The 25,946-nt window shown below is 46.7% G+C and overlaps 1 protein-coding gene across 1 annotated transcript in view; it reads left to right on the forward strand.

The window, feature by feature from the left end:
* LOC134931961 (ras and EF-hand domain-containing protein-like) overlaps nt 1-25,946 on the forward strand; it is a 94,645-nt gene that overhangs the window by 39,294 nt on the left and 29,405 nt on the right. The window contains exons 5-8 of the mRNA XM_063925871.1: nt 7,683-7,760; nt 22,638-22,753; nt 22,963-23,031; nt 24,119-24,197. Coding sequence (XP_063781941.1) covers nt 7,683-7,760; nt 22,638-22,753; nt 22,963-23,031; nt 24,119-24,197 — 342 coding nt within the window. The remainder of the gene's footprint in view (nt 1-7,682; nt 7,761-22,637; nt 22,754-22,962; nt 23,032-24,118; nt 24,198-25,946) is intronic.

Below are 25,946 nucleotides of genomic sequence, written 5' to 3' on the forward strand. Positions count from 1 at the left end.
GTCCCAGACTGTGTTTGAGTTAGGAGATGGTTGATTGGTACATTATATCCAGTCACTTTATCTTTCTGAGGCTTAGACCCCTTAATTTGACAATAAACTAATGATTTTAGCTACATACTAATACAGCGGTCTTCAGAAAGTGTAATCTAGTTATATGAAATATTTATAGACGCCCAATACCTTTTTCAAACTGAAATCAGACCAACATATTTTTGTTTGCTATAAACTCTCCTACATAATTTACCCACACTTGCTGAAATACAATCATGGTAGAGTCTCCCTAATTGCTACTTCTAGCAGTATATAGAACTCTGACATCTTTGCTCCTTACACTCCAATACAATCTTCCCTGCTGAAATCGCTATGGACCAAATGTTATATATCACGGGTGGGGAACCTTTTTTCTACCAAGGGCCATTTGGATATTTATAAAATCCTTCGGGGGCCGTACAAAAATTATCAACTTAAAAATTAGCCTGTCCCCAGTAGATATGCCCCCAGTCACTTGTTATGCCCCATTAGATATGCCCCCAGACAGTTGTTAAGCCCCATTAGTTATGCCCCCTAGTAGCGCCAATTACACACACACACATTAAAAGAAAAAACAAAACACAGTACTCGCCAGCCCCGCACCAGCTTCCGGACCGTTGCCCTCCGCCTGGCCGCGTGCTCCTCAGAACTATGGGAAAGACGTTATGACATTTCTCCCATAGCACCGCACAGCTGCACGCACACACTGACAGAGCCGGAGCTCAGGAGTGAGCTCTTGCCTCCGGCTGCAGCTGAGGGGCAGAAGCCGGGCACCCGTTAGTAACAAAATCTCAGCAGGCACCCGGCATCTCCCTCGGTTAGGTAAGCCTGGCCGGGCCGGATCAAGTGGCTCTGCGAGCCTTATACGGCCCGCGGGCCTGAGGTTCCCCACCCCTGTTATATATGAATCTGCTGGTCCCAGCGTGATTCCAGTGATATAGCTCCTAGATTTAAAGCAGCAATTACTTTTAAAGAATAACAACCTGGTCTTGCCTTAATGCTAATTGGCGCTTTAAATCTATCTGATTAAATTACGCTAGATTATTTTATTCTATTATTATTTTATTAACCGTTTCTTATATAGCGCAGCATATTCCGTTGTGCTTTACAATTGCTAGAGGAACAAGTCAGATCCTATTACATTTGGGCAACTTCCAATGGCCTAATTTCAGCCATCTTCATTTTACTGATAAGGTGCAATCACAGACTTTCAGGTGATGAAATGGGAGGAGGGAACAGGGAGGCCCTGAGGATTGGACTTCAGTTACACAATACAGGGTTGCTTCTGAGTCCGGTAGCAAAGCAAAAACAGAAAGTAACTTTGCAGCTGGATAAACCATGCTACAGTGCAACACATTTATTATTCTTCATGCATGGTAATGCTGGTTGCGTCTACATGTAGCCCAGAAGCAGCCAACACTTACCCTGTGTGAAAAACACACAATTGCAATATATATCTTAATTTACACTGCAATTAAAAAGTTGAGTTTGGATACGCCCCTCTCACATCTAACTCTCAAAACAGCACAATATGGGTTTGCCAATGGGCACAGTTGCTTGCTCTTGTTGTTCAAAATCAGCCGCTGTGTTTTCACAACCTCCATATATGGGCAAATTCTACAGTACTCCTACAGAATTCCTGAGGGATGGAACAGTAGTCTGACACACTGATGATCGGACAGACAGCAGCACTCTGCTTGACGTGTAGTGGATCTGCTCTTTGAAGCCATTTACATTGCCTTACATTGACATTGGCGTGTGAATGATGTGGGACAGAGACATTGGCGTGTGAATGATGTGGGACAGGGACATTGGGGTGTAAATGATGTGGGACCGGGATGTCGGGGTGTAAATGAGGTGGGACAGGGATGTCGGGGTGTAAATGAGGTGGGACAGGGATGTCGGGGTGTAAATGAGGTGGGACAGGGATGTCGGGGTGTAAATGAGGTGGGACAGGGACGTCGGGTGTAAATGAGGTGGGACAGGGACGTCGGGTGTAAATGAGGTGGGACAGGGACGTCGGGTGTAAATGAGGTGGGACAGGGACGTCGGGGTGTAAATGATGTGGGACAGGGACGTCGGGGTGTAAATGATGTGGGACAGGGACGTCGGGGTGTAAATGAGGTGGGACAGGGACGTCGGGGTGTAAATGAGGTGGGACAGGGACGTCTGGGTGTAAATGAGGTGGGACAGGGATATCGGGGTGTAAATGAGGTGGGACAGAGACGTCTGGGTGTAAATGAGGTGAGATATAGATGTGAGGGTGTAAATGATGTGGGACAAGTATATGGGGGTGTAAATGATGTGGGACGGGTGGGGGAATAAATTATGAGGGACAGGGACGTGGGGTGTAAATGATGTGGGGCAGGGACGTGGGGCGCAAATGATGTGGGACAGGGACGTGGAGGTATAAATGTTGTGGAACAGGGACGTTGAGGTGTAAATGATGTGGGACAGGGACGTGGAGGTGTAAATGATGTGGAACAGGGACATGGAGGTGTTGTTTCAATGGGAGAGGGGTTTTTGAGGTAAGTGTTTATAGAAATGTTTGCAAACTTGTATAAAAATACTGTAACATTACTATACAGATATTTCTGCAGCAAGATACATTGGTTTCCACAGGAAAACATTGGGGTGTAGAGTGGATCTTGATCCAGAGGCACCAACAGGGTAAAGCTTTAGGCTGTCCCAGGATGCATTGGGGCCTCCTCTATAAACCCCACCTTCAGACACTGGAGCTCAGTTTCGAGTTGGTGCCTGCAGCAGCAGGTCACCTTACAGGAGGGCTGCACTGGGCAGCCCTGAAAAAGCTTCTAAGAAGATTTCTTCTCTGGGCTGTCAGCGCTGTATGTCAGGGTGACACGTCAGCACTGTAGCTCCATCATCTCCCAAGCGCCGTTGCATACTCCCGTGGCTCAGTTCCCGGGTGCTTGGGGTGGAGACACTCTGGCTTAGGCACACGGTCGCAGACGCTCTCCTGGTTTGCGTGGCTGCAACGGGGAGGAGGGAAGAGGGTTCCCCAGGTGGGGCCTGCCATTAAATCGCGTTCCGTTCATGACCTAGGGAGATGGGTCGTGGCGCTGGCGTGGACACTGTCTCCGAGCAGGGATCCCACCAGACCACTGGGGCGTCGGAGTACAGGTCGGGTGTGCTAACACCCCATTTAATAAGACTCACAGTACGCGGGGTGGAAGTCAAGCATAGGGGAGGTGGCACTTGACCTGTAGCCACTCCCCCGGCCCAGGGCGCCATCTCTGAACAGATTTTACCGCCCTGGTGCTGCCTCACTATTCCTCACTCCCTGACTGAGACGCTGGGCGCCATCTTCTGACCATAGTTGTGGAGGGACTGCAGGGCAAGATCTCCTTTGTAAAGTCGTCTGTATACCGTGTTGTGACTTTACAAACACTTGAGTATTCTGCATGTCTTTATACAGACAGCGTTAGTTAAGAAAAAGCGTACCTTTTATAGAATATATTGTACGAGGATTCTAATATATACCTCCGATCTAGGACGTGCTGTGATATAGATATACAGTGCTTTGCTAAAGTATTCACCCCCCCCCCCCCCCCTTGCATTTTTCATGTTTTGTTGCCTCACAACCTGGAATTAAAATGGATTGTTTGAAGGTTTGCATTATTTCATTCACAGAACATGCCTACAACTTTGAAGATTTTTTTTATTTTTTTATTGTGAAGCAAACAACAAATAGGACAAAATAACAGAAAACTTCAGCGTGCATAACTATTCACCCCCATGAAGTCAGTACTTTTGTAGAACCACCTTTTGCGGCAATTACAGCTGCAAGTTGCTTTGGATAAGTCTCTATGAGCTTGCCACATGTTGCCAATGGGATTTTTGTCCATTCCTCAAGGCAAAACTGCTCCAGCTCCTTCATGTTGGATGGTATCCGCTTGTGAACAGCAATCTTCCATTCTGACCACAGATTCTCAATTGGATTGAGATCTGGGCTTTCACTAGGCCATTCCAACACATTTAAATGTTTCCCCTTAAACCACTCGAGTGTTGCTTTACCAGTATGCTTCGGGTCATTGTCCTGCTGGAAGGTGAACCTCCGTCCCAGTCTCAATTCACAGGTAGACTGAAACAGGTTTTGCTCAAGAATATCCCTGTATTTAGCACCATCCATCTTTCCCTCGACTCGAAATAGTTTCCCAGTGCCTGCTGCTAAAAAATATCCCCACAGCAGGGGATGGTGTTCTTGGGGTGATGGGATGTGTTGGGTTTGCGCCAGACATAGCGTTTGGTGGCCGAAAAGTTCAATTTTAGTCTCATCTGACCAGAGCACTTTCTTCCATAAATTTGGGGAGTCGTCCACATGCCTTTTGGCAAACTCAAAACATGCCTTCTTATTTTTAACACTAAGTAATGGCTTTTTTTCTGGCCACTCTTCCATAAACCCCAGCTCTATGGAGTGTACGGCTTATTGTGGTCACATGCGCAAATACATCAGTCTCTGCTGTGGAACTCTGCAGCTCCTTCAGGGTTAACTTTTGGTCTCTGTGCTGCCTCTCTGATTAATGCCCTCCTTGCCCGGTCTGTGAGTTTTGGTAGCCGGCCCTCTCTTGGCAGGTTTGTTGTGGTACTTGTTCTTTCCATTTTAAGATGATGGACTTGATGGTGCTCCGGAGGATCATTAAAGATTTTTTTTTTTTTTTTTATAACCCAATACTGACTTGTATTTCTCAACAACTTTGTCCCTGACTTGTTTGGAGAGCTTCTTGGTCTTCATGTTGTGATGCCTCTTGCTTAGTGGTGTTGCAGCCTCTGGGGCCTGTCAGAAAAGGTGTGTTTATACTGACAGATCATGTGACACTTAGATTGCACACAGGTGGACTTCATTTCACTAATTATGTGACTTCTAAAGGTAATTGGTTGCACCAGAACTTTTGAGGGGCTTCATAGCAAAGGAGGTGAATGTCCCTGTCGATCTTATGTTTGTCGATGTAGTGATGTTGTCGATGTTACATTTGCTGATGTACGATCACTGTTGATCTATGTGTTGTCGATGGTTCCGGTATAACACTCCTTTTTCTCTGTACCCCAGTATGCTGTAAAGTTCTTAATGTGATGAAGCACGCTACTGTTTCAACCATTAATGAACAATACTAAAATCATCCCTTTGACACCTTTTAAAAGTCTCCAGCACTTTATTTATGGCTCCGAATAGCCTTTTATATTGTCCTCCTATCTCAGTTGGCACTTTTTTGGAGGTCCAGGGTGGTTTTCACACTTTTAATGCACTCTACCAGGTCATTAAACAGACATGCCGCTGACGCCGGAGACGAAGGAGGGTCACAGGAGAGGCGCACGCTGTGCCCTCCGTGTCCCTCCTTCCCAGCATAGCAGCGGGGGAGCCCGGAGAGGGGTCTTGTACCTGGCACGGAGGGGGGGGGGGGGCGAAGCATATTTGGCACTTGGTGAGGCATATTTGGCACTGGAGGGAGGGGGGGGCGAGCATATTTGGCACTTGGTGAGGCATATTTGGCACTGGGTGGGGGCATAGTTGGCACTGGGGGGGCATAATTGCACTGTGGGGGGGCATATTTGGCACGAGGGGAGCATATTTGGCACTGCGGGGTGTATGTGTACCTGGCTCTGGGGCGGGGAGGGCATATTTGGCACTGGGGGTATATGTGTACCTAGCACTTGGGAGGGCATATTTGGCACTGGGGGTATATGTGTACCTAGCACTTGGGGGGGCATATTTGGCACTGGGGGCATATGTGGCACTGGGAGCACAGCCCTAGCAACAAGCATTACCCCCTGGTTACAAGCACAACACCCAGCTCATAAAATCCCTGGCAACAAGCATTACCCCCTAGGAATGAGCATGACACCCAGTGCATGAAACCCCTGGCAACGAACATTACCCCCTGGCAACAAGCTTGAAACCCAGCACATGATACCTCTGGCAACAAGCATAACACCTACCGCATGAAACCCCTGGCAACGAGCACGACACCCTGTGCATGAAACCCCCGGCACCGTGCATGGAACCAAGAGCATGAAACCTCTGTCAACGAGCAGGTAATTTAAAAGTAATTAGAAGCCTTACTGTAGGATTTAATGTGTAATGGGCATTGCGGTGTGTGGCATAATGTATAACGGACATTGCGGTGTGTCATAATGTGTCACAGACATTACAGTGTGTGGCATACTATATCATGGGCATTGTGGTATAATGTCTCGGGGGCTTTGCAGTGTGTGGCATAATGTATAACGGGCATTGCGGTATGGCATAGGGTATAACAGGCATTGCGATATGTGTCACAGGCATTACGGTGTGTGGTATACTATATCACGGGCATTGTGCTATAATGTATCAGGGGCATTGCAGTGTGTGGCATAATGTATCACGGACATTGCGATGCCTGTCATAATGTGTCAGGGGCATTACGGTGTGTGGCATAATGTGTCGGGGGCATTATGGTGTGTGGCATATTGTGTCATGGGCATTATTATGTGTGGCATAATGTCTAAGGGCTATTGCAGTATGTGTCATAATGTATACTGGGCATTACTATACGGATTAAAAATGACAAATAATGTAAGGGGCATGAATCAGGATAATTTTTTTTCCTGTGGTGGCCAACGTCTGGGCGTGCAGGTTGCAAAATTGGGGTATAAGGTAGTCTTTTCCTGCAATGCCACGCCCCTTTATGCAAAGCCACGCCCATTCCCGCAAGGTCACACCCCTTTTTTCGGCACTCGCAGATTCACCACTTTACGACAATTATAAGGGGGGGGGGGGGGGGTGCGCAAGAGAATTTTTTGGCTTGGGGGAGAAAATTTTTTAGTTACGCCACTGCTCCAGTGGTTTATAGAGGAGACCCCAATGCATCCTGGGACAGCCTAAAGCTTTAGCCTGTTGGTGCCTCTGGATCAAGATCCACTCTATATCCTGATGTTTTCCTGTGGAACCAATGTACCTCACAGAAAGAGTGTTAACCATGGTAAGTCTACTATAACACTCTTTTTTTTTTTTCTGTACCCCAGTATGCTGTAAAGTTCTTAATGTGATGAAACACGCTACTGTTTCAACCATTAATGAACAATACTAAAATCATTTTCTTTGACACCTTTTAAAAGTCTCCAGCACATTATTTATGGCTCCGAACAGCCTTTTATATTGTCCTCCTATCTCAGTTGGCACTTTTTTGGAGGTCCAGGGTGGTTTTCACACTTTTCATGCACTCTACCAGGTCCCATTTTCTAGAAAAGTTGTGCAACCGTAAATTGGCATTTCTGATTGGATCTATCCTTTCTCGGGTGTGCACATTTGTGCAACGTATGTGAGGGTCATGAAACAAACTGCCTTTCACAAACTCTCCTAATTGTATTGACCCCAGAGAGGATGTTTCAAATGACTCTACAAATGACTACAGACCAATTACCCCCTGAAAATCACCATTGCAGAGAGTTATTATTGATTACTTTCCTCTTGTATCCAATGCCAAACCAAGTAATGTAATCTTACAGACATGTACATTTCATAGACTGTAGCCAAACTCTGGTCCAAACATCTACCCTGTTTCTCTGAATAGTAAAACAAATTCTTTACACATTGAATTCTAGAATCCTCTTAAATATCTGCCATTGTTTGTTTTTTGTGTTTTTTCCTCATGAAGAACCAAGATAAACGCAAGGCTCAGGAATCCAAAGAAGAAAGTACTAAACTGAAAAACCAAATATTTGACCTTTCTCAGGTAACTGTCTGAACAGATGCTTGCAGTGATTTGTGTGAACAATGTCTGATAGATGGAAAGTGAGATCACAGAATATGTCTTAAGGGTCTCTGCAGCAGGATGAGCACCAATAAACCATATCCCCAATTGTAAATGTGTGTCAATAGTTTATATGGTATACACAGTTTGTACTGTGCTCTGTTACAAGACTCAGGGGCCCATTTTGCCTGAAGTGACCCATCGAACAAATCCATTATAGACTCAATTTAACAGAAATATGTCGTCCGGCAGCTGAGCAATAGTTGGCCCGGAGCAGTGAGACGTGCCATACCCTTCACCAGGCTAGTGACACAGCTGGCAGGATTCTTGCCACTACTAACAATGCATTCCTTGGCTGCAACACTGTTCACATGGGATCAGTACGAGATCCTGGCAGTCGGGAGACAAACACCGGGAGCCCGACAGCCGGGATCCAGCGGTAAGCGCAGCATGTCCCCTTGCAAGCTCACTGCGCTCGCCGCACTTCTTGCCCGGTGGCAACCGAAGATCGCCACTGGTTTCTATTTCCTCCGGGTGGTGGTGTGGACCACCACCCAAGAGGGGTAACCAGCCGGTAGTCAGGACAATGACCGCCGGTATTTCAGCTGGTGTTGGGATTCTGGCGTCTGTATCCTGACCGCCGGGATCCCGACAGGCGGTCAGTTGACTGCCTCCCATTCACATAGTGGGCAAGAATGAGCTCTTTCCTTTCTGTTTACTATTATATACTGAGGGGCATATGTGATTTTCTGTAAGTCACTAGTAACGTTCTGTTTCAATGGGGCAGATGTAGTAAGCCAGGAGAAGTGATAAGTGCAAGGTGATAACGCATCGGTCAATCAGCTCCTAACTGTCATTTCTCTGACGTCCTAAGTGGATACTGGGGACTCCGTCAGGACCATGGGGAATAGCGGCTCCGCAGGAGACAGGGCACAAAGTAAAAGCTTTAGGATCAGGTGGTGTGCACTGGCTCCTCCCCCTATGACCCTCCTCCAAGCCTCAGTTAGGTTTTTGTGCCCGGCCGAGAAGGGTGCAATCTAGGTGGCTCTCCTAAAGAGCTGCTTAGAGTAAAAGTTTTGTTAGGTTTTTTATTTTCAGTGAGTCCTGCTGGCAACAGGCTCACTGCAACGAGGGACTTAGGGGAGAAGAAGTGAACTCACCTGCGTGCAGGATGGATTGGCTTCTTAGGCTACTGGACACTAGCTCCAGAGGGACGATCACAGGTACAGCCTGGATGGGTCACCGGAGCCGCGCCGCCGACCCCCTTGCAGATGCTGAAGAGAGAAGAGGTCCAGAAATCGGCGGCTGAAGACTTCTCAGTCTTCATGAGGTAGCGCACAGCACTGCAGCTGTGCGCCATTGCTCTCAGCACACTTCACACCAACGGTCACTGAGGGTGCAGGGCGCTTGGGGGGGCGCCCTGGGCAGCAATGAAAGTACCTATGCTGGCTAAAAATACATCACATATAGCCCCTGGGGCTATATGGATGTATTTAACCCCTGCCAGGTTGTCAGAAAAACGGGAGAAGAAGCCCGCCGAAAAGGGGGCGGGGCCTATTCTCCTCAGCACACAGCGCCATTTTCCTACACCGCTCCGCTGCTAGGAAGGCTCCCAGGCTCTCCCCTGCACTGCACTACAGAAACAGGGTTAAAACAGAGAGGGGGGGCACTTATTTGGCGATATTATTATATATTAAGATGCTATAAGGGAAAACACTTATATAAGGTTGTCCCTGTATAATATAGCGTTTTGGTGTGTGCTGGCAAACTCTCCCTCTGTCTCCCCAAAGGGCTAGTGGGGTCCTGTCCTCTATCAGAGCATTCCCTGTGTGTGTGCTGTGTGTCGGTACGTGTGTGTCGACATGTATGAGGACGATGTTGGTGAGGAGGCGGAGCAATTGCCTGTAATGGTGATGTCACTCTCTAGGGAGTCGACACTGGAATGGATGGCTTATTTAGGGAATTACGTGATAATGTCAACACGCTGCAAGGTCGGTTGTCGACATGAGACGGCCGGCAAACCAATTAGTACCTGTCCAGGCGTCTCAAACACCGTCAGGGGCTTTAAAACGCCCATTTACCTCAGTCGGTCGACACGGACACTGACTCCAGTGTCGACGGTGAAGAAACAAACGTATTTTCCATTTGGGCCACACGTTACATGTTAAGGGCAATGAAGGAGGTGTTACATATTTCTGATACTACAAGTACCACAAAAGAGGGTATTATCTGGGGTGTGAAAAAACTACCTGTAGTTTTTCCTGAATCAGATAAATTAAATGAAGTGTGTGATGATGCGTGGGTTTCCCCCGATAGAAAATTATTGGCGTTATACCCTTTCCCGCCAGAAGTTAGGGCGCGTTGGGAAACACCCCTTAGGGTGGATAAGGCGCTCACACGCTTATCAAACCAAGTGGCGTTACCGTCTCCAGATACGGCCGCCCTCAAAGAGCCAGCTGATAGGAGGCTGGAAAATATCCTAAAAAGTATATACACACATACTGGTGTTATACTGCGACCAGCGATCGCCTCAGCCTGGATGTGCAGCGCTGGGGTGGCTTGGTCGGATTCCCTGACTGAAAATATTGATACCCTTGACAGGGACAGTATTTTATTGACTATAGAGCATTTAAAGGATGCATTTCTATATATGCGAGATGCACAGAGGGATATTTGCACTCTGGCATCAAGAGTAAGTGCGATGTCCATATCTGCCAGAAGATGTTTATGGACACGACAGTGGTCAGGTGATGCAGATTCCAAACGGCACATGGAAGTATTGCCGTATAAAGGGGAGGAGTTATTTGGGGTCGGTCCATCGGACCTGGTGGCCACGGCAACAGCTGGAAAATCCACCTTTTTTACCCCAAGTCACATCTCAGCAGAAAAAGACACCGTCTTTTCAGCCTCAGTCCTTTCGTCCCCATAAGGGCAAGCAGGCAAAAGGCCAGTCATATCTGCCCAGGGATAGAGGAAAGGGAAGAAGACTGCAGCAGGCAGCCCATTCCCAGGAACAGAAGCCCCCCACCGCTTTTGCCAAGTCCTCAGCATGACGCTGGGGCCGTACAAGCGGACTCAGGTGCGATGGGGGGTCGTCTCAAGAGTTTCAGCGCGCAGTGGGCTCACTCGCAAGTGGACCCCTGGATCCTACAAGTAGGATCCCAGGGGTACAGATTAGAAATTCGAGACGTCTCCCCCTCGCAGGTTCCTGAAGTCTGCTTTACCAACGTCTCCCTCCGACAGGGAGGCAGTATTGGAAACAATTCACAAGCTGTATTCCCAGCAGGTGATAATCAAAGTACCCCTCCTACAACAAGGAAAGGGGTATTATTCCACACTATATTGTGGTACTGAAGCCAGACGGCTCGGTGAGACCTATTCTAAATCTGAAATATTTGAACATTTACATACAAAGGTTCAAATCGAGATGGAGTCACTCGGAGCAGTGATAGCGAACCAGGAAGAAGGGGACTATATGGTGTCCCTGGACATCAAGGATGCTTACCTCCATGTCCCAATTTGCCCTTCTCACCAAGGGTACCTCAGGTTCGTGGTACAAAACTGTCACTATCAGTTTCAGACGCTGCCGTTTGGATTGTCCACGGCACCCCGGGTCTTTACCAAGGTAATGGCCGAAATGATGATTCTTCTTCAAAGAAAAGGCGTCTTAATTATCCCTTACTTGGACGATCTCCTGATAAGGGCAAGGTCCAGAGAACAGTTGGAGGTCGGAGTAGCACTATCTCAAGTAGTTCTACGACCGCACGGGTGGATTCTAAATATTCCAAAATCGCAGCTGTCTCCGACGACACGTCTGCTGTTCCTAGGGATGATTCTGGACACAGTCCAGAAAAAGGTGTTTCTCCCGGAGGAGAAAGCCAGGGAGTTATCCGAGCTAGTCAGGAACCTCCTAAAACCAGGAAAAGTGTCAGTGCATCATTGCACAAGGGTCCTGGGAAAAATGGTGGCTTCTTACGAAGCGATTCCATTCGGCAGATTTCACGCAAGAACTTTTCAGTGGGATCTGCTGGAAAAATGGTCCGGATCGCATCTTCAGATGCATCAGCGGATAACCCTGTCTCCAACCACGGATGCCAGCCTGAAAGGAAAAAATTTCCAGGGAGTGTGATCAAGTCTGGAGACTTCTCTCCACATAAATATACTGGAGCTAAGAGTAATTTACAATGCTCTAAGCTTAGCAAGACCTCTGCTTCAAGGTCAGCCGGTATTGATCCAGTGGGACAACATCACGGCAGTCGCCCACGTAAACAGACAGGGCGGCACAAGAAGCAGGAGGGCAATGGCAGAAACTGCAAGGATTCTTCGCTGGGCGGAAAATCATGTGATAGCAGTGTTCATTCCGGGAGTGGACAACTGGGAAGCAGACTTCCTCAGCACGACCTCCACCCGGGAGAGTGGGGACTTCATCGGGAAGTCTTCCACATGATTGTGAACCGTTGGGAAAGACCAAAGGTGGACATGATGGCGTCCCGCCTGAACAAAAAACTGGACAGGTATTGCGCCAGGTCAAGAGACCCTCAGGCAATAGCTGTGGACGTTCTGGTAACACCGTGGGTGTACCAGTCGGTGTATGTGTTCCCTCCTCTGCTTCTCATACCTAAGGTACTGAGAATTATAAGACGTAGAGGAGTAAGAACTATACCCGTGGCTCCGGATTGGCCAAGAAGGACTTGGTACCCGGAACTTCAAGAGATGCTCACAGAGGACTCATGGCCTCTGCCGCTAAGAAGGGACTTGCTTCAGCAAGTACCATGTCTGTTCCAAGACTTACCGCGGCTGCGTTTGACGGCATGGCGGTTGAACGCCGGATCCTAAGGGAAAAAGGCATTCCGGAAGAGGTCATTCCTACCCTGGTCAAAGCCAGGAAGGAGGTGATCGCACAACATTATCACCACATGTGGCGAAACTATGTTGCGTGGTGTGAGGCCAGGAAGGCCCCACGAAGAAATTTCAACTCGGTCGATTCCTGCATTTCCTGCAAACAGGAGTGTCTATGGGCCTCAAATTGGGGTCCATTAAGGTTCAAATTTCGGCCCTGTCGATTTTCTTCCAGAAAGAATTGGCTTCAGTTCCTGAAGTCCAGAAGTTTGTCAAGGGAGTACTGCATATACAACCCCCTTTTGTGCCTCCAGTGGCACTGTGGGATCTCAACGTAGTTCTGGGATTCCTCAAATCACATTGGTTTAAACCGCTCAAATCTGTGGATTTGAAATATCTCACATGGAAAGTGACCATGATGTTGGCCCTGGCCTCGGCCAGGCGAGTGTCAGAATTGGCGGCTTTGTCTCACAAAAGCCCATATCTGATTGTCCATTCGGACAGGGCAGAGCTGCGGACTCGTCCCCAGTTTCTCCCTAAGGTGGTGTCAGCGTTTCACCTGAACCAGCTTATTGTGGTACCTGCGGCTACTAGGGACTTGGAGGACTCCAAGTTGCTAGATGTTGTCAGGGCCCTGAAAATATAGGTTTCCAGGACGGCTGGAGTCAGGAAAACTGACTTGCTGTTATCCTGTATGCACCCAACAAACTGGGTGCTCTTGCTTCTAAGCAGATGATTGCTAGTTGGATGTGTAGTACAATTCAGCTTGCACATTCTGTGGCAGGCCTGCCACAGCCAAAATATGTAAATGCCCATTCCACAAGGAAGGTGGGCTCATCTTGGGCGGCTGCCCGAGGGGTCTCGGCTTTACAACTTTGCCGAGCTGCTACTTGGTCAGGGGCACACCCTGGCTGAGGAGGACCTGGAGTTCTCTCACTCGGTTCTGCAGAGTCATCCGCACTCTCCCGCCCGTTTGGGAGCTTTGGTATAATCCCCATGGTCCTGACGGAGTCCCCAGCATCCACTTAGGACGTCAGAGAAAATAAGAATTTACTTACCGATAATTCTATTTCTCGTAGTCCGTAGTGGATGCTGGGCGCCCATCCCAAGTGCGGATTGTCTGCAATACTTGTACATAGTTATTGTTACAAAAATCGGGTTATTACTGTTGTGAGCCATCTTTTCAGAGGCTCCGCTGTTATCATGCTGTTAACTGGGTTCAGATCACAGGTTGTACAGTGTGATTGGTGTGGCTGGTATGAGTCTTACCCGGGATTCAAAATCCTTCCTTATTGTGTACGCTCGTCCGGGCACAGTATCCTAACTGAGGCTTGGAGGAGGGTCATAGGGGGAGGAGCCAGTGCACACCACCTGATCCTAAAGCTTTTACTTTTGTGCCCTGTCTCCTGCGGAGCCGCTATTCCCCATGGTCCTGACGGAGTCCCCAGCATCCACTACGGACTACGAGAAATAGAATTATCGGTAAGTAAATTCTTATTTTTTCAAACCCATAATGATTGGCTGGTGCATTATCACTTTCTACTTATTAAGCATGGAGAAGTGATAAAGCAGTGATAAGTAGCAAGTGATAATGCACCAGCCAATCATTATAGGTTTGAAAAATGACAGGCGCTGATTGATTGGTGCGTTATCACCTTGCACTTATCACTGCTTTATCACTTCTCCAGGCTTAATACATCTGCTCCAATAGGATTTCAAGAGTGTATAGTTTATCAGGACTATTTGGCACCTAAGGAATCCTTTAGTGCCAAATTATGGTTTTGTTTTCAAGACTTATGTAATAGAGTACCAGGGCCGGCGAGCCATTAAGATGGGATTTTCTTCTGTGATTTATGCAGTATATACAGTATGTGTGCAAGACATCTTAGCTCTTCCTGCTTCTAAACACTGTAGACAAGGGTCTCTATATTATTATTATTAATATTATTATTCTTTATATGGCGCCACAAGGGTTCCGCAGCGCCCAATTAGAGTACATAAAAAATCAAACATAAATAATCAAACCGGAAAACAGCAACTTACAGTTGATGACAGTATAGGACAAGTACAGCGTAAATGAACTGTTACATCAGCAGATGACACTGGAATAAGTATCAGGTGGCAGAAGACTGCTGGATGTGGTAGAGTTGAAGATTATTAAAGTAAGACAAAGGATAAGCACATGAGGGAAGAGGGCCCTGCTCGTGAGAGCTTACAGTCTAAAGGGGAGGGGTAGACAGACAGGGGTGACACAGATGGGGAACATAGAGAACGTGGAACAGAGGGTTAGGATGAGATTTGGCTGGGTTTGTTGAAGAAGTTGGTCTTAAGAGCCCGTTTGAAGTTTTGTAGAGAGGTGGAGAGTCGGAGGGGGAGAGGTAGGGAATTCCAGAGAAGTGGAGCAGCACGTGAAAAATCTTGGAGGTAGGAGTGGGAGGAAGTAATCCGTAGTCAGGATAGTCGTCGTGCATTAGCAGAACGAAGAGGAAGGGTGGGAGTGTAAAGGGAGATAAGATCAGAGATGTAGATGGGAGAGGAGTGGGTGAGGGCTTTGTAAGCAAGTGTGAGAAGCTTGAAATGGGTTCTGAAAGGGAAGGGGAGCCAGTGAAGGTCTAGTAAGAGAGGAGAGGTAGACGTAGTTCGTTTGGTGAGGAAAATGAGCCGGGCAGCAGCGTTGAGGATAGATTGGAGTGGAGAGAGGTGTTTGTCAGGAGGAGATTACAGTAGTCCAGTCAGGAGTTGACCAGTGAGTGGATAAGAGTCTTAGTAGCATTCTGGGTCAGAGAGGGTCTGATCCTGGAAATATTTTTTAGATTAAAACGGCAGGTTTGTGAGAGGTGCTGAATGGTTGGTTTGAAGGAGAGGGAGGAGTCGAGGATTACTCCAAGACAGCGCACTTGGGGGCTAGAGGAGATAGTAGTGCCATCAATAGATAATGAGATTGTAGGAGGTGAGGTTATGCGGGAAGGAGGGAAGATGATCAGCTCGGTCTTAGACATGTTAAGTTTAAGAAAGCGCTGGGACATCCAGGAAGAGGTAGCAGAGAGACAGTTGGAGATACGAGTGAGGAGAGCAGGGGAGCGGTCTGGGGAGGAAAGATAGATTTGGGTGTAATCAGCATAGAGATGATATTGGAAACCAAAAGAAATGATGAGCTTACCTAGTAAGGACGTATAGAGAGAGAAGAGGACCAAGGACAGAACCTTGGGGTACACCTACAGTTAGTGGAAGTGAGGGGGAGGTGGAGTCATGTGAGGAGACAGAGAATGAACGGTCAGAGAGGTAGGAAGACAACCAAGAGAGGGCAGTGTCACGCAGACCAATGGAGTGAAGGATTTGCAGTAGGAGAGAATGGTCCACAGTGTCAAAAGCAGCAGAGTGATCAAGTAGAATAAGTAGAGAGTAGTGTCCCTTAGATTTAGCAGCATGGAGGTCATTGCATACTTTTGTAAGGGCAGTTTCAGTGGAGTGGAGAAGACGGAAGCCAGACTGGAATTGGGCAAGCAGTGAGTGTGAGGAAAGAAAGGAAGTAAGGCGGTTGTAGACAATACGTTGAAGGAGTTTGGAGGCAAAAGGAAGGAGAGAGTCGGTAGTTGGAGAGAGTGTTTGGATCAAGAGTAGGTTTTTTAAGAATAGGAGAGATGAGTGCATGTTTGAAGGCAGAGGGGACAGTGCCTGATGAGAGGGAGAGATTGAGAAGGTGGGAAAGATGGGAACAAGCAGAAGGAGAGAGGTAGCGGAGGAGGCGGGAGGGGATAGGGTCAAGTGGGGAGGTGGTGAGGGGACAGGAACGAATGAGGGCCATGACTTCCTCTCCAGATGCATGGGAGAAAGAGGTCAGAGTTGGTGGGAGGGATGGGGAGGAGTGGTAAGGGATGGGAGAGAGCTGGTTACTGATGGTCTGGTGTGATGTGATGTCCTTACGTATGGAGTCAATTTTGGATGTGAAGTAAGTGGCAAAGTCAAGAGCAGAGAGTGAGGGAGGGAGACGAGGTGGAGGTGGGCTGAGGAGTGAGTTGAGAGTGGCAGAGAGGCACCGGGGGTTGGAAGACTGGGAGGAGATGAGGTTCTTGAAGTATGACTGTTTAGCAAGAGAAAGGGCAGCACTGAAGGATGAGAGCATAAGTTTGAAATGGAGGAAGTCCGCCTTAGAGCATGATTTCCTCTAGTGTCGCTCAGCAGTACGTGAGCATTTTTGCAGATATCTGGTGCATTTGGTGTGCTAGGGTTGAGGTGGTAATTTGTGAGGATGAATAGTGGTTGGTGGAGCAACAGAGTCAAGAGCAGAAGTAAGGGATGCATTGTATATGGAAGTGGCTTGTTCAGGGCATGAGAGAGAGAATAGGAGAGAGAAGTGAGTCAAACAGGGAGGAAAGGAATGTGGTGTCAATAGCCTCAATGTTACGCTTAGTGATGGTAGCCTTGGGAGGTAGAGATGGGTAAGTTGAGAGAGAGAGTTTAAAGGAAAGCAGGTGGTGGTCAGAGAGGGGAAATGGGGAATTGGAAAAATCAGAAATATCACAGCGGTGAGTGAAGACCAGATCCAGTGAGTTCCCATTGACATGGGAGGGTGAGGAGGTCCACTGGGAGAAACCAAGTGAAGAGGTGAGGTTAAGGAGTTTAGAGGCAGGGGATTGTGTGGTGATGTCAATAGGGATGTTGAAATCACCTAGGATAATGGAGGGAATGTCAGAAGAGAGGCAGTGAGGAAGCCAGGAAGCAAAGTTGTCGATGAATGTGGAAGCAACGCCAGGGGGGCGGTAAATAACAGCTACTCTAAGATGGACTGGTTGGAAGAGGCGTATAGTATGGACCTCAAATGTAGAGCATGTAAGGGATGGTTCTGGAGGTATGAGTTGGTAGGAGTAACTAGAAGGTAAAAGGACCCCAACACCACCCCCATGGCGACCCCCAGGTCGGGGAGTGTGAGTGACTGTGAGGCCCCCAGCAGAGAGAGCAGCAGGAGAAGTAGTGTCAGAGGGCATAATCCAAGTTTCAGTAATGGCTAGTAGGTGTAGGGAGTTGGAAATGAAAAGGTCATGAGTGGGGACCAGTTTGTTACAAACAGATCTGGCACTCCAGAGGGCACAGGATAGGGGGTATGAGTTTGTGGGAGAGTTGTGAATGAGATTATCAGGGTCGCTGTAGCGATGAGGAGAGATTAACTTTGAGGGCAGGGATAATGAGAGAGTGGTGATGGTGCGAGTGCCTGAGCTAGGAGGGGAGACTGCAGGAGGTGGGCAGGGAGGGAGTTCAGTGTGATGTGGATGGGGGTGTGGGGAGGTGACAGGGAAGGGAGGGATGGGAGCAGGGCTGAGTTGTGGGGTAGCAGGACCATGGGGCAGACGTGAGTGAAAGTGGGGTAACAGGAAAAGAGGGTAAAGAATACAGAGAGGTGGGGAGGGAGGAGGAGGTGTAGGAGACTAGGGTGGAAAGATAAAGACACATGATTAGGTAGACACTAGTGATGTGGGGAGTATAAGAAAGCCTTGACATAGTGTTTAGTAGGTAGATAGGTTGAGGGAAAGTGGAAGGAGTGTCTGTTCAATGGGTGTAGATTTAGTATGAAATGAATCAGAAGCGTAGATAAAGTGGGTGTTGAAATGTATTTGGACCATAAGAAATGAAAAGATTGTGAGGTGTAAGAAGCAATGGTAATTGTTAGATATTTTAAGTGTTTGTAGGTAAGATTGCATTGGTGCAGCTGTGCATTAAAAACAAAATTACAATAATACAGATACAAGCATTTGTTGGTGAAATGGATGGTTTATGAAATGTCCAAGTAAGGTAGTTCCGTGCTATTTAATCAGATGCAACAATCTGGAGGTGAGTGATCTGAAGAGTAAGTGACTCACATTTGTTATTAGTTCCTCTGTTTTCTTTGTTTTGTTAGATTGGTGTGCTTCTGTATTCTTTCTGTTTCACTTCGAATGAACGCTGATGGAACGCTGCTATGTGTCAATTTTATCACGCTTTGATAAAAATGCACGCTTCGAAAATAAATGCACAGCCAAACAGCTTTGCACAGCCTACACCAGAGGTTCTCAAACTTGGTCCTCGTGGGCCCACACAGTGCATGTTTTGCAGGTAACCCAGCAGGTGCACAGGTGTATTAATTACTCACTGACACATTTTAAAAGGTCCACAGGTGGAGCTAATTATTTCACTTGTGATTCTGTGAGGAGACCTGCAAAACATGCACTGTGTGGGCCCCCGAGGACCGAGTTTGAGAACCTCTGGCCTACACCATTGAACTTAAATAGAGGACTACTACAAGTGAAACCAATAATTGCAATCTGTAGCCACACCCCACCCTCTCAAATGCCAGGCAATAGATTACCTTAAAAAAAAACAACCAGGCATTCAACAAAGATTAAACTGGGCCTATATCATTCAAAACTAGAAAAAAGTACTTCAGAATCACATACTATGCAATAATGTTTCAATTTGCATTACCTAGCAGAATTAGCTTTGCATATACAGATATAGGGGGTCATTCCGAGTTGTTCGCTCGCAAGTGGATTTTAGCAGATTTGCTCATGCTAAGCCGCCGCCTACTGGGAGTGAATCTTAGCATCTTAAAATTGCGAACGATGTATTCGCAATATTGCAATTACACACCTCTTAGCAGTTTCTGAGTAGCTCCAGACTTACTCGGCATCTGCGATCATTTCAGTGCTTGTCGTTCCTGGTTTGACGTCACAAACACACCCAGCGTTCGCCCAGACACTCCCCCGTTTCTCCAGCCACTCCTGCGTTTTTTCCGGAAACGGTAGCGTTTTTTCCCACACGCCCATAAAACGGCCTGTTTCCGCCCAGTAACACCCATTTCCTGTCAATCACATTACGATCGCCAGAACGATGAAAATGCCGTGAGTAAAATTCCTAAGTGCATAGCAAATTTACTTGGCGCAGTCGCAGTGCGGACATTGCGCATTAAGCGGGAAATCGCTGCGATGCGAAGATTTTTACCGAGCGAACAACTCTGAATGACCCCCATAGTGCATATACAGATATATATCAGATGTGTATCCTTAAATATTTTTGTGTGCCGAAGATCGGCATTGCTTTTTACCCCCTAGCTCTCAATCACAGCATGTCTATTCAGCACAGGGAAGTCCTACTGCCCTGCTTTTTACCCTGCTCCACACGTTTTCAGAAATATACATGTACCTTATGGCATTATGCATGGCTCTGTCTCTACCAAGTACTGTATATGTATACTGTGTGTGATTAGAATCTCAGGGCACAATTGTGGCAATGTTGCGAGTGTCGCTCATGCTGCCAGCTGTCAGGACATACTGTAGTGGAACTAATTAAATGCAGCAGTTATAAACGAGTATAATAGCCATAATTACTAAAATGTACTGCGCGAGACAGGCTGCCTCTGTTTAATCGCTGCACGTTTCAGCTCTGTGTATTGTTTACTTTGTTTCACACACTGAACGTGTGAAAGGATCTGTCTGAAGGTACTTACAAAGCATACGTTTCTGTAAATACCAGCTATTTATCAAGACATGTTTAACTACATTACACAGTTTGGATTTGAGCCAGAGTGTTAATAAAAGGATACGTTTAGAAGTCCGCAAATAAAAACAAAGCCGTCCTATTTTGTATTTTATTTCTTGTCTAAAACATTGGAGGGAGATGTATGACCAGTTGATCTCTGCTAAATGTGCTTGATCCAGTGCTATGGGGGTCATTCCGAGTTGGTCGCTAGCTGCATTTGTGCGCAGCGATCAGGCTAAAAAATGGCAGTTCTGCACATGCGGCGCAATGCGCACGCACAACGTACGGGCACAACGAACGATGTAGTTTTGCACAGGATCTAGCGATGCATTTCAGTCGCACTGGCTGCTGCAGAGTGATTGACTTGAAGTGAGCGTTTCTGGGTGTCAACTGACCGTTTTAAGGGAGTGTTTGGGAAAACGCAGGCGTGCCAGAAAAATACAGGCGCGGCTGGGCGGGTGTGTGACGTCAAATCCGGAACTGAATAGGCTGAAGTGATCGCAAGCGCTGAGTAGGTTTTGAGGTACTCTGAAACTACACACACAATTTTTGCATGCGCTCTGCGATACATTCGTTCGCACTTCTGCTAAGCTAACATACACTCCCAGTGGGCGGCGGCATAGCGTTTGCACGGCTGCTAAAAACTGCTAGTGAGCGATCAACTCTGAATGACCCCCTAAATCACTACATGTGCCGATATTGCCGTAGCCTTACAGTTCTGTGGCAATGGTATGATGGTAACACTTACTTAAAAACAATAAGCTCACTTTTGTGGCTTACTATTTTTTCACATATCTGCAGGATTACCTAGCGTCCAGCGGTAGCATCCGTCTGCACATGAGATCTGTGTTTTTGTGCCATCTTGCGTGTGCATTGGAGCTGTCCATTAGGTATAACTTAGAACAGAGATGGGGAACCTTTGGACCTCCAGCTGTTATTGAATTACACATCCCAGCATGCCTTGCTACAGTTTTGCTATTGGATCATGCTAAAACGGTTGCAGGGCATGCTGGGATGTGTAGTTCTACAACAGCTGGAGGCCAAAGGTTCCCCATCCCTGACTTAGAACATAAGCAGTGGGCTGATGCGCTACCAGAATTGCTGAGATTCCCGGAGAGGGAGTTCTCTCTCCACTCTGGAGTCCGAGTTGCTAATGCATTTTGCATTATTGCTTCCAGCCTTGTCTCTGTAAGAGGTAAGCAGAAGCAGCTTTAGCGGCATGTATGTGCCTTTTCAATGCATCTTCCCCCTCCCCCACTGCAGTCCAAAACTTACTCCATAAGTTAATTCAAGACTGGGACCAGATTGTTTTGCACATTATGGACCTGACGGCTAATACACGACAGTTTGTGTAGCAACAACTGCGCAAACTTGCACCGCATTTGTTCAAAAAGAGAGAGCATGCATATGTGCCAGTGCAGACTACCATATAGCTGACTCTCGCACCTCCTTACCCTTGGAGAATAGGGGCCATGCAATTGCAGACTGAGTGCAGGGCATGCTCACGCAAATGTGGCTCTTGCAGACCTGTAGTAGCTAGCATATACACCTGTTAGTAGACTGAATGTTTGCGTCTGTTACACACGGCATATGTAAATGCGCAATGATGGTGATGCTTACAAAGAATTAAACTAAAACAAAGGAGTATTCTGCCGTTGCACAGCTACACATCCTGACATGGGTACAGCACTGGCTATGATATATATATATATATATATATATATATATATATATATATATATATATATATATATATATAGTTTTTTTAATTAAGTAGTTTCTGATCATTTTGTGACAAACTAGTATCAGCCACTATAGCTTTTTGTAGCGTTACACGGGTTGTATCATCCAGTTGTGTATCCACAGTTGTGTAATTCTGATCTAATGGGCCTGATTCTGAGTTGTACATTATGCCGATATTCATTCAGTTGGCCCATGTTTGAAGTAGTGCGCGTGTACCTGAATCACTGTGCATGAGTCCCAGTTGTTACCGCACCAAGATGCAGGACAAATTTCAATGCTGGGAGTGTGGTTTTTAGTGGGTGTTCCTGGGAGGTAACGGGGTGGCTAATCAAACACAGGCGGGTCACTGACAGTGCATCTAAAGACACACAACCTCTCACACCGGAGGCAATTGGACTGGTGCAAGTTGGGACAGTGCATCTACAGACGCACAGAGAGTGACGCTGCCGTAAGATGCTGCAAGCGGCTTACGTATTTACGTCTCCGTATTTTAAACACCACTCACGGAATTAGCATAAGCCACAGGCGCGGCTTCATCGACTCCAGCTCAGGCTCGGCTCAACATATGTATATAAATGCTACTAACACTGCTTTAGCTTCGTAATACACTTTCTAGAGCACCGTAACATTGTCATGTCTATTGTGTTTGGAAATCTAGTAATAATTGTTTTATTGTCCTCATTTAGAAATTTGTGTATTCCGAGGGCACTGACGTGTTTGTATGCATTTTATTGCATTGGTTTTTTTTTTCTTTTCTTTCTTTTAAAGGAAAATGAACACTTGAAACAAAACGTACTAGAGACCCAGACCAACATTTCACTACTACAGACTGAACTGGACAAGCTGAAGAATGACTATGCCGATCAGCTGATGCACCATTCACAGTGAGGGATGAGATGGGCATTTCCTAATCAATTAATTGTTTGCTCCTGACTTGGCAGGGCAGAGATCATTAACCACAAAAACTGGGGGCTACAATGAGCACATCTACAGTAACCTGTAGTAGCCAGTTAGATTTGATCAATCTATTGAGCGTTAGAAAATAGGAGCACATGCCTGATCACATTTTCACTCTGTCCTCCATGTAATACAGAGAAAAAGAGATGCTGAAGGCCATGATCGATGAAAGCAGAGCTTACAGCAGCCAAATCCAGATACTTAAGTAAGTAGAACACATTCTTAATTTTTACTTTTTGTTTTTCTTTTTAATGGTTCTTGTACTTTTTTTTTTTTTAAATCAAATTAATAAATAGCCATATGATAATAAAAGAATAAAAGATTGTGAGTTAAAGGTGTGTTTTTATTTTGTTACAAGTAAAGGTGAGTACACGCGGGGAGATTTCTCCTTTCGATTTTGACTATAGTCAGATCGAAAGGAAAGTTAGTGCAAATCGCAGGTTGTTAGCCACTGATCCCAATGCGCACTCCGTGGGGTCGGTATCACAAGGCTAGATAGACTGTGCAGGCAAGTCAATCTTGACTATATAGTACAAAGTATAGTCAAAATTGGAACTTAGTCAAAATCATACAGTACATAGTCAAAATCGAAAGTACAGATAGTCAATATCGGTACTTCTGGACTCTGGGGCAGTTCAAGGGAAATCGCATAGTCCAAATCGGGCATAGCAAGGATCTCACCGTGTGTATGCACCTTTAGACAGACATGACAATACACAGACTTTTTTTTGTGTTTATTTACTTTACAGACCAACATCCATAACTCACACAGACACAAAGGGGTATATGTAAGAGGGTCCAAGTTTCCAAGAGGTGCAGGATGGCAGAGAATGGCCGTAATTTTAAAGCAGTTATCATTTACAAGGCAAAACCAAACTTTGAAAGGTTTATTAGGGCAATTAGGGCTAATGTTAGGTTAGTTTGTACAAGTGAAAAACGCTGTTAATATAAGTAAGCCATGTTTGTGGTCTGCCTGTTGGATTACATCACACTGCATATTTAGCATAATAGAAAAGGGAATTTGTTCTTTGGGCACAGTTGTAGCAACACTGTAGATCCAATATAGTAATCCATACAATAAACGTTAAAGGGGTATCTATGCGACAGTGACATCCAAATGTTATGGCTTACGGCCATGTCTACACTAGGTGTAAAAATCTATCCTCCATATGATACTCTGATCACCGATATACATTACGTTCCATATGTCGCTGAGCATACTTGCTCATAGTTTGAATTTGTCCCTGTAAGACCACAAGGCTTGATGTATGTTTTGTGTTTTACTTTTGCAGTGAAGCCAACAAGTCTCTGTATGACAGTAATGACAGCATGCGATCCGCTCTTACAAACTTTGAAAATGAAAAGAAACGGGTGAGTAATAATTAATGATCATCAGACAATTTAAAAAAGTATACTGTAAATGTCCTTGTCTGCTAGGTAAAACCTGTGGTATGACTATGCATTTACCTCATTTCTCTTACGTCCTAGAGGATGCTGGGGACTCCGTAAGGACCATGGGGATAGACTGGCTCCGCAGGAGACATGGGCACTAAAAAAGAACTTTAGGTATGGGTGTGCACTGGCTCCTCCCTCTCTGCCCCTCCTCCAGACCTCAGTTTGATACTGTGCCCAGAGGAGACTGGGTGCATTACAGGGAGCTCTCCTGAGTTTCCTGAAAAAGTAATTTTGTTAGGTTTTTTTATTTTCAGGGAGCCTGCTGGCAACAGACTCCCTGCATTGAGGGACTGAGGAGAGAGAAACAGACCTACTTTAATGTTAGGCTCTGTTTCTTAGGCTACTGGACACCATTAGCTCCAGAGGGAACGGAACGCAGGTCTCACCCTCGCCGATCGTCCCGGAGCCGCGTCGCCGTCCTCCTCGCAGAGCCGGAAGATAGAAGCCGGGTGAGTATGTGAAGAAAGAAGACTTCAGAGGCGGCAGAAGACTTCAGATCTTCACTGAGGTAACGCGCAGCGGTAACGCTGCGCGCCTTTGCTCCCATACAACACATACACGGCAGGCACTGTAAGGGTGCAGGGCGCAGGGGGGGCGCCCTGGGCAGCAATAGGAACCTCCAATCTGGCTAAAAACGATATATACAGGCTAGGCACTGTATATAAGAGATCCTCCGCCAGTTGTTTGAATATTTTCAGCGGGACCGAAGCCCGCCGCTGAGGGGGCGGAGCTTGTTCCTCAGCACTCACCGGCGCCATTTTCTCCACAGCACACCGCTGAGAGGAAGCTCCCCGGACTCTCCCCTGTTTACCACGGTGAAAGAGGGTTTTAAAGAAGGGGAGGGGCACATAATTTGGCGCAGATTGCTGATAACAGCGCTATCTGGGTAAACATATTGTGTTTTTTCCTGGGTCATTAGCGCTGGGTGTGTGCTGGCATACTCTCTCTCTGTCTCTCTTAAAGGGCCTTGTGGGGGAACTGTCTTCAGATAAGAGGATTCCCTGAGTGTGTGGTGTGTCAGTACGCGTGTGTCGGCATGTATGAGGTAGAAGGCTCTCCTAGGGAGGAGGTGGAGCAAACGAGTGTGGTGTCTCCGTTGGCAACACCGACACCTGACTGGTTGGATATGTGGAATGTTTTAAGTGCTAATGTGAATTTATTGCACAAAAGGTTGGACAAAGCTGAGTCCAAGGAATGTACAGGGAGTCAAGCCCTGCCTGCCCCTATGTCGCAGGGACCTTCAGGGTCTCAAAAGCGCCCACTATCCCATATAGTAGACACTAATACCGACGCGGATTCTGACTCCAGTGTCGACTACGATGATGCAAAGTTACAGCCAAAATTGGCTAAAAGTATTCAATATATGATTGTTGCAATAAAGGATGTACTGCATATCACAGAGGACCCCCCTGTCCCTGACACGAGGGTACACATGTATAAGGAAAAGAAACCTGAAGTAACTTTTCCCCCATCTCATGAGCTGAACGAGTTATTTGAAAAGGCTTGGGAATCTTCAGACAGGAGACTGCAGATTCCCAAAAGGATTCTTATGGCGCATCCTTTCCCGACTAAGGACAGGATACGGTGGGAATCTTCCCCAAGGGTGGACAAAGCGTTGACACGCTTATCCAAAAAGGTAGCGCTGCCATCCCAAGATACGGCTAC

This window comes from Pseudophryne corroboree, chromosome 6, assembly GCF_028390025.1.
Source record: "Pseudophryne corroboree isolate aPseCor3 chromosome 6, aPseCor3.hap2, whole genome shotgun sequence".
In the NCBI taxonomy this organism is placed as follows: domain Eukaryota; kingdom Metazoa; phylum Chordata; class Amphibia; order Anura; family Myobatrachidae; genus Pseudophryne; species Pseudophryne corroboree.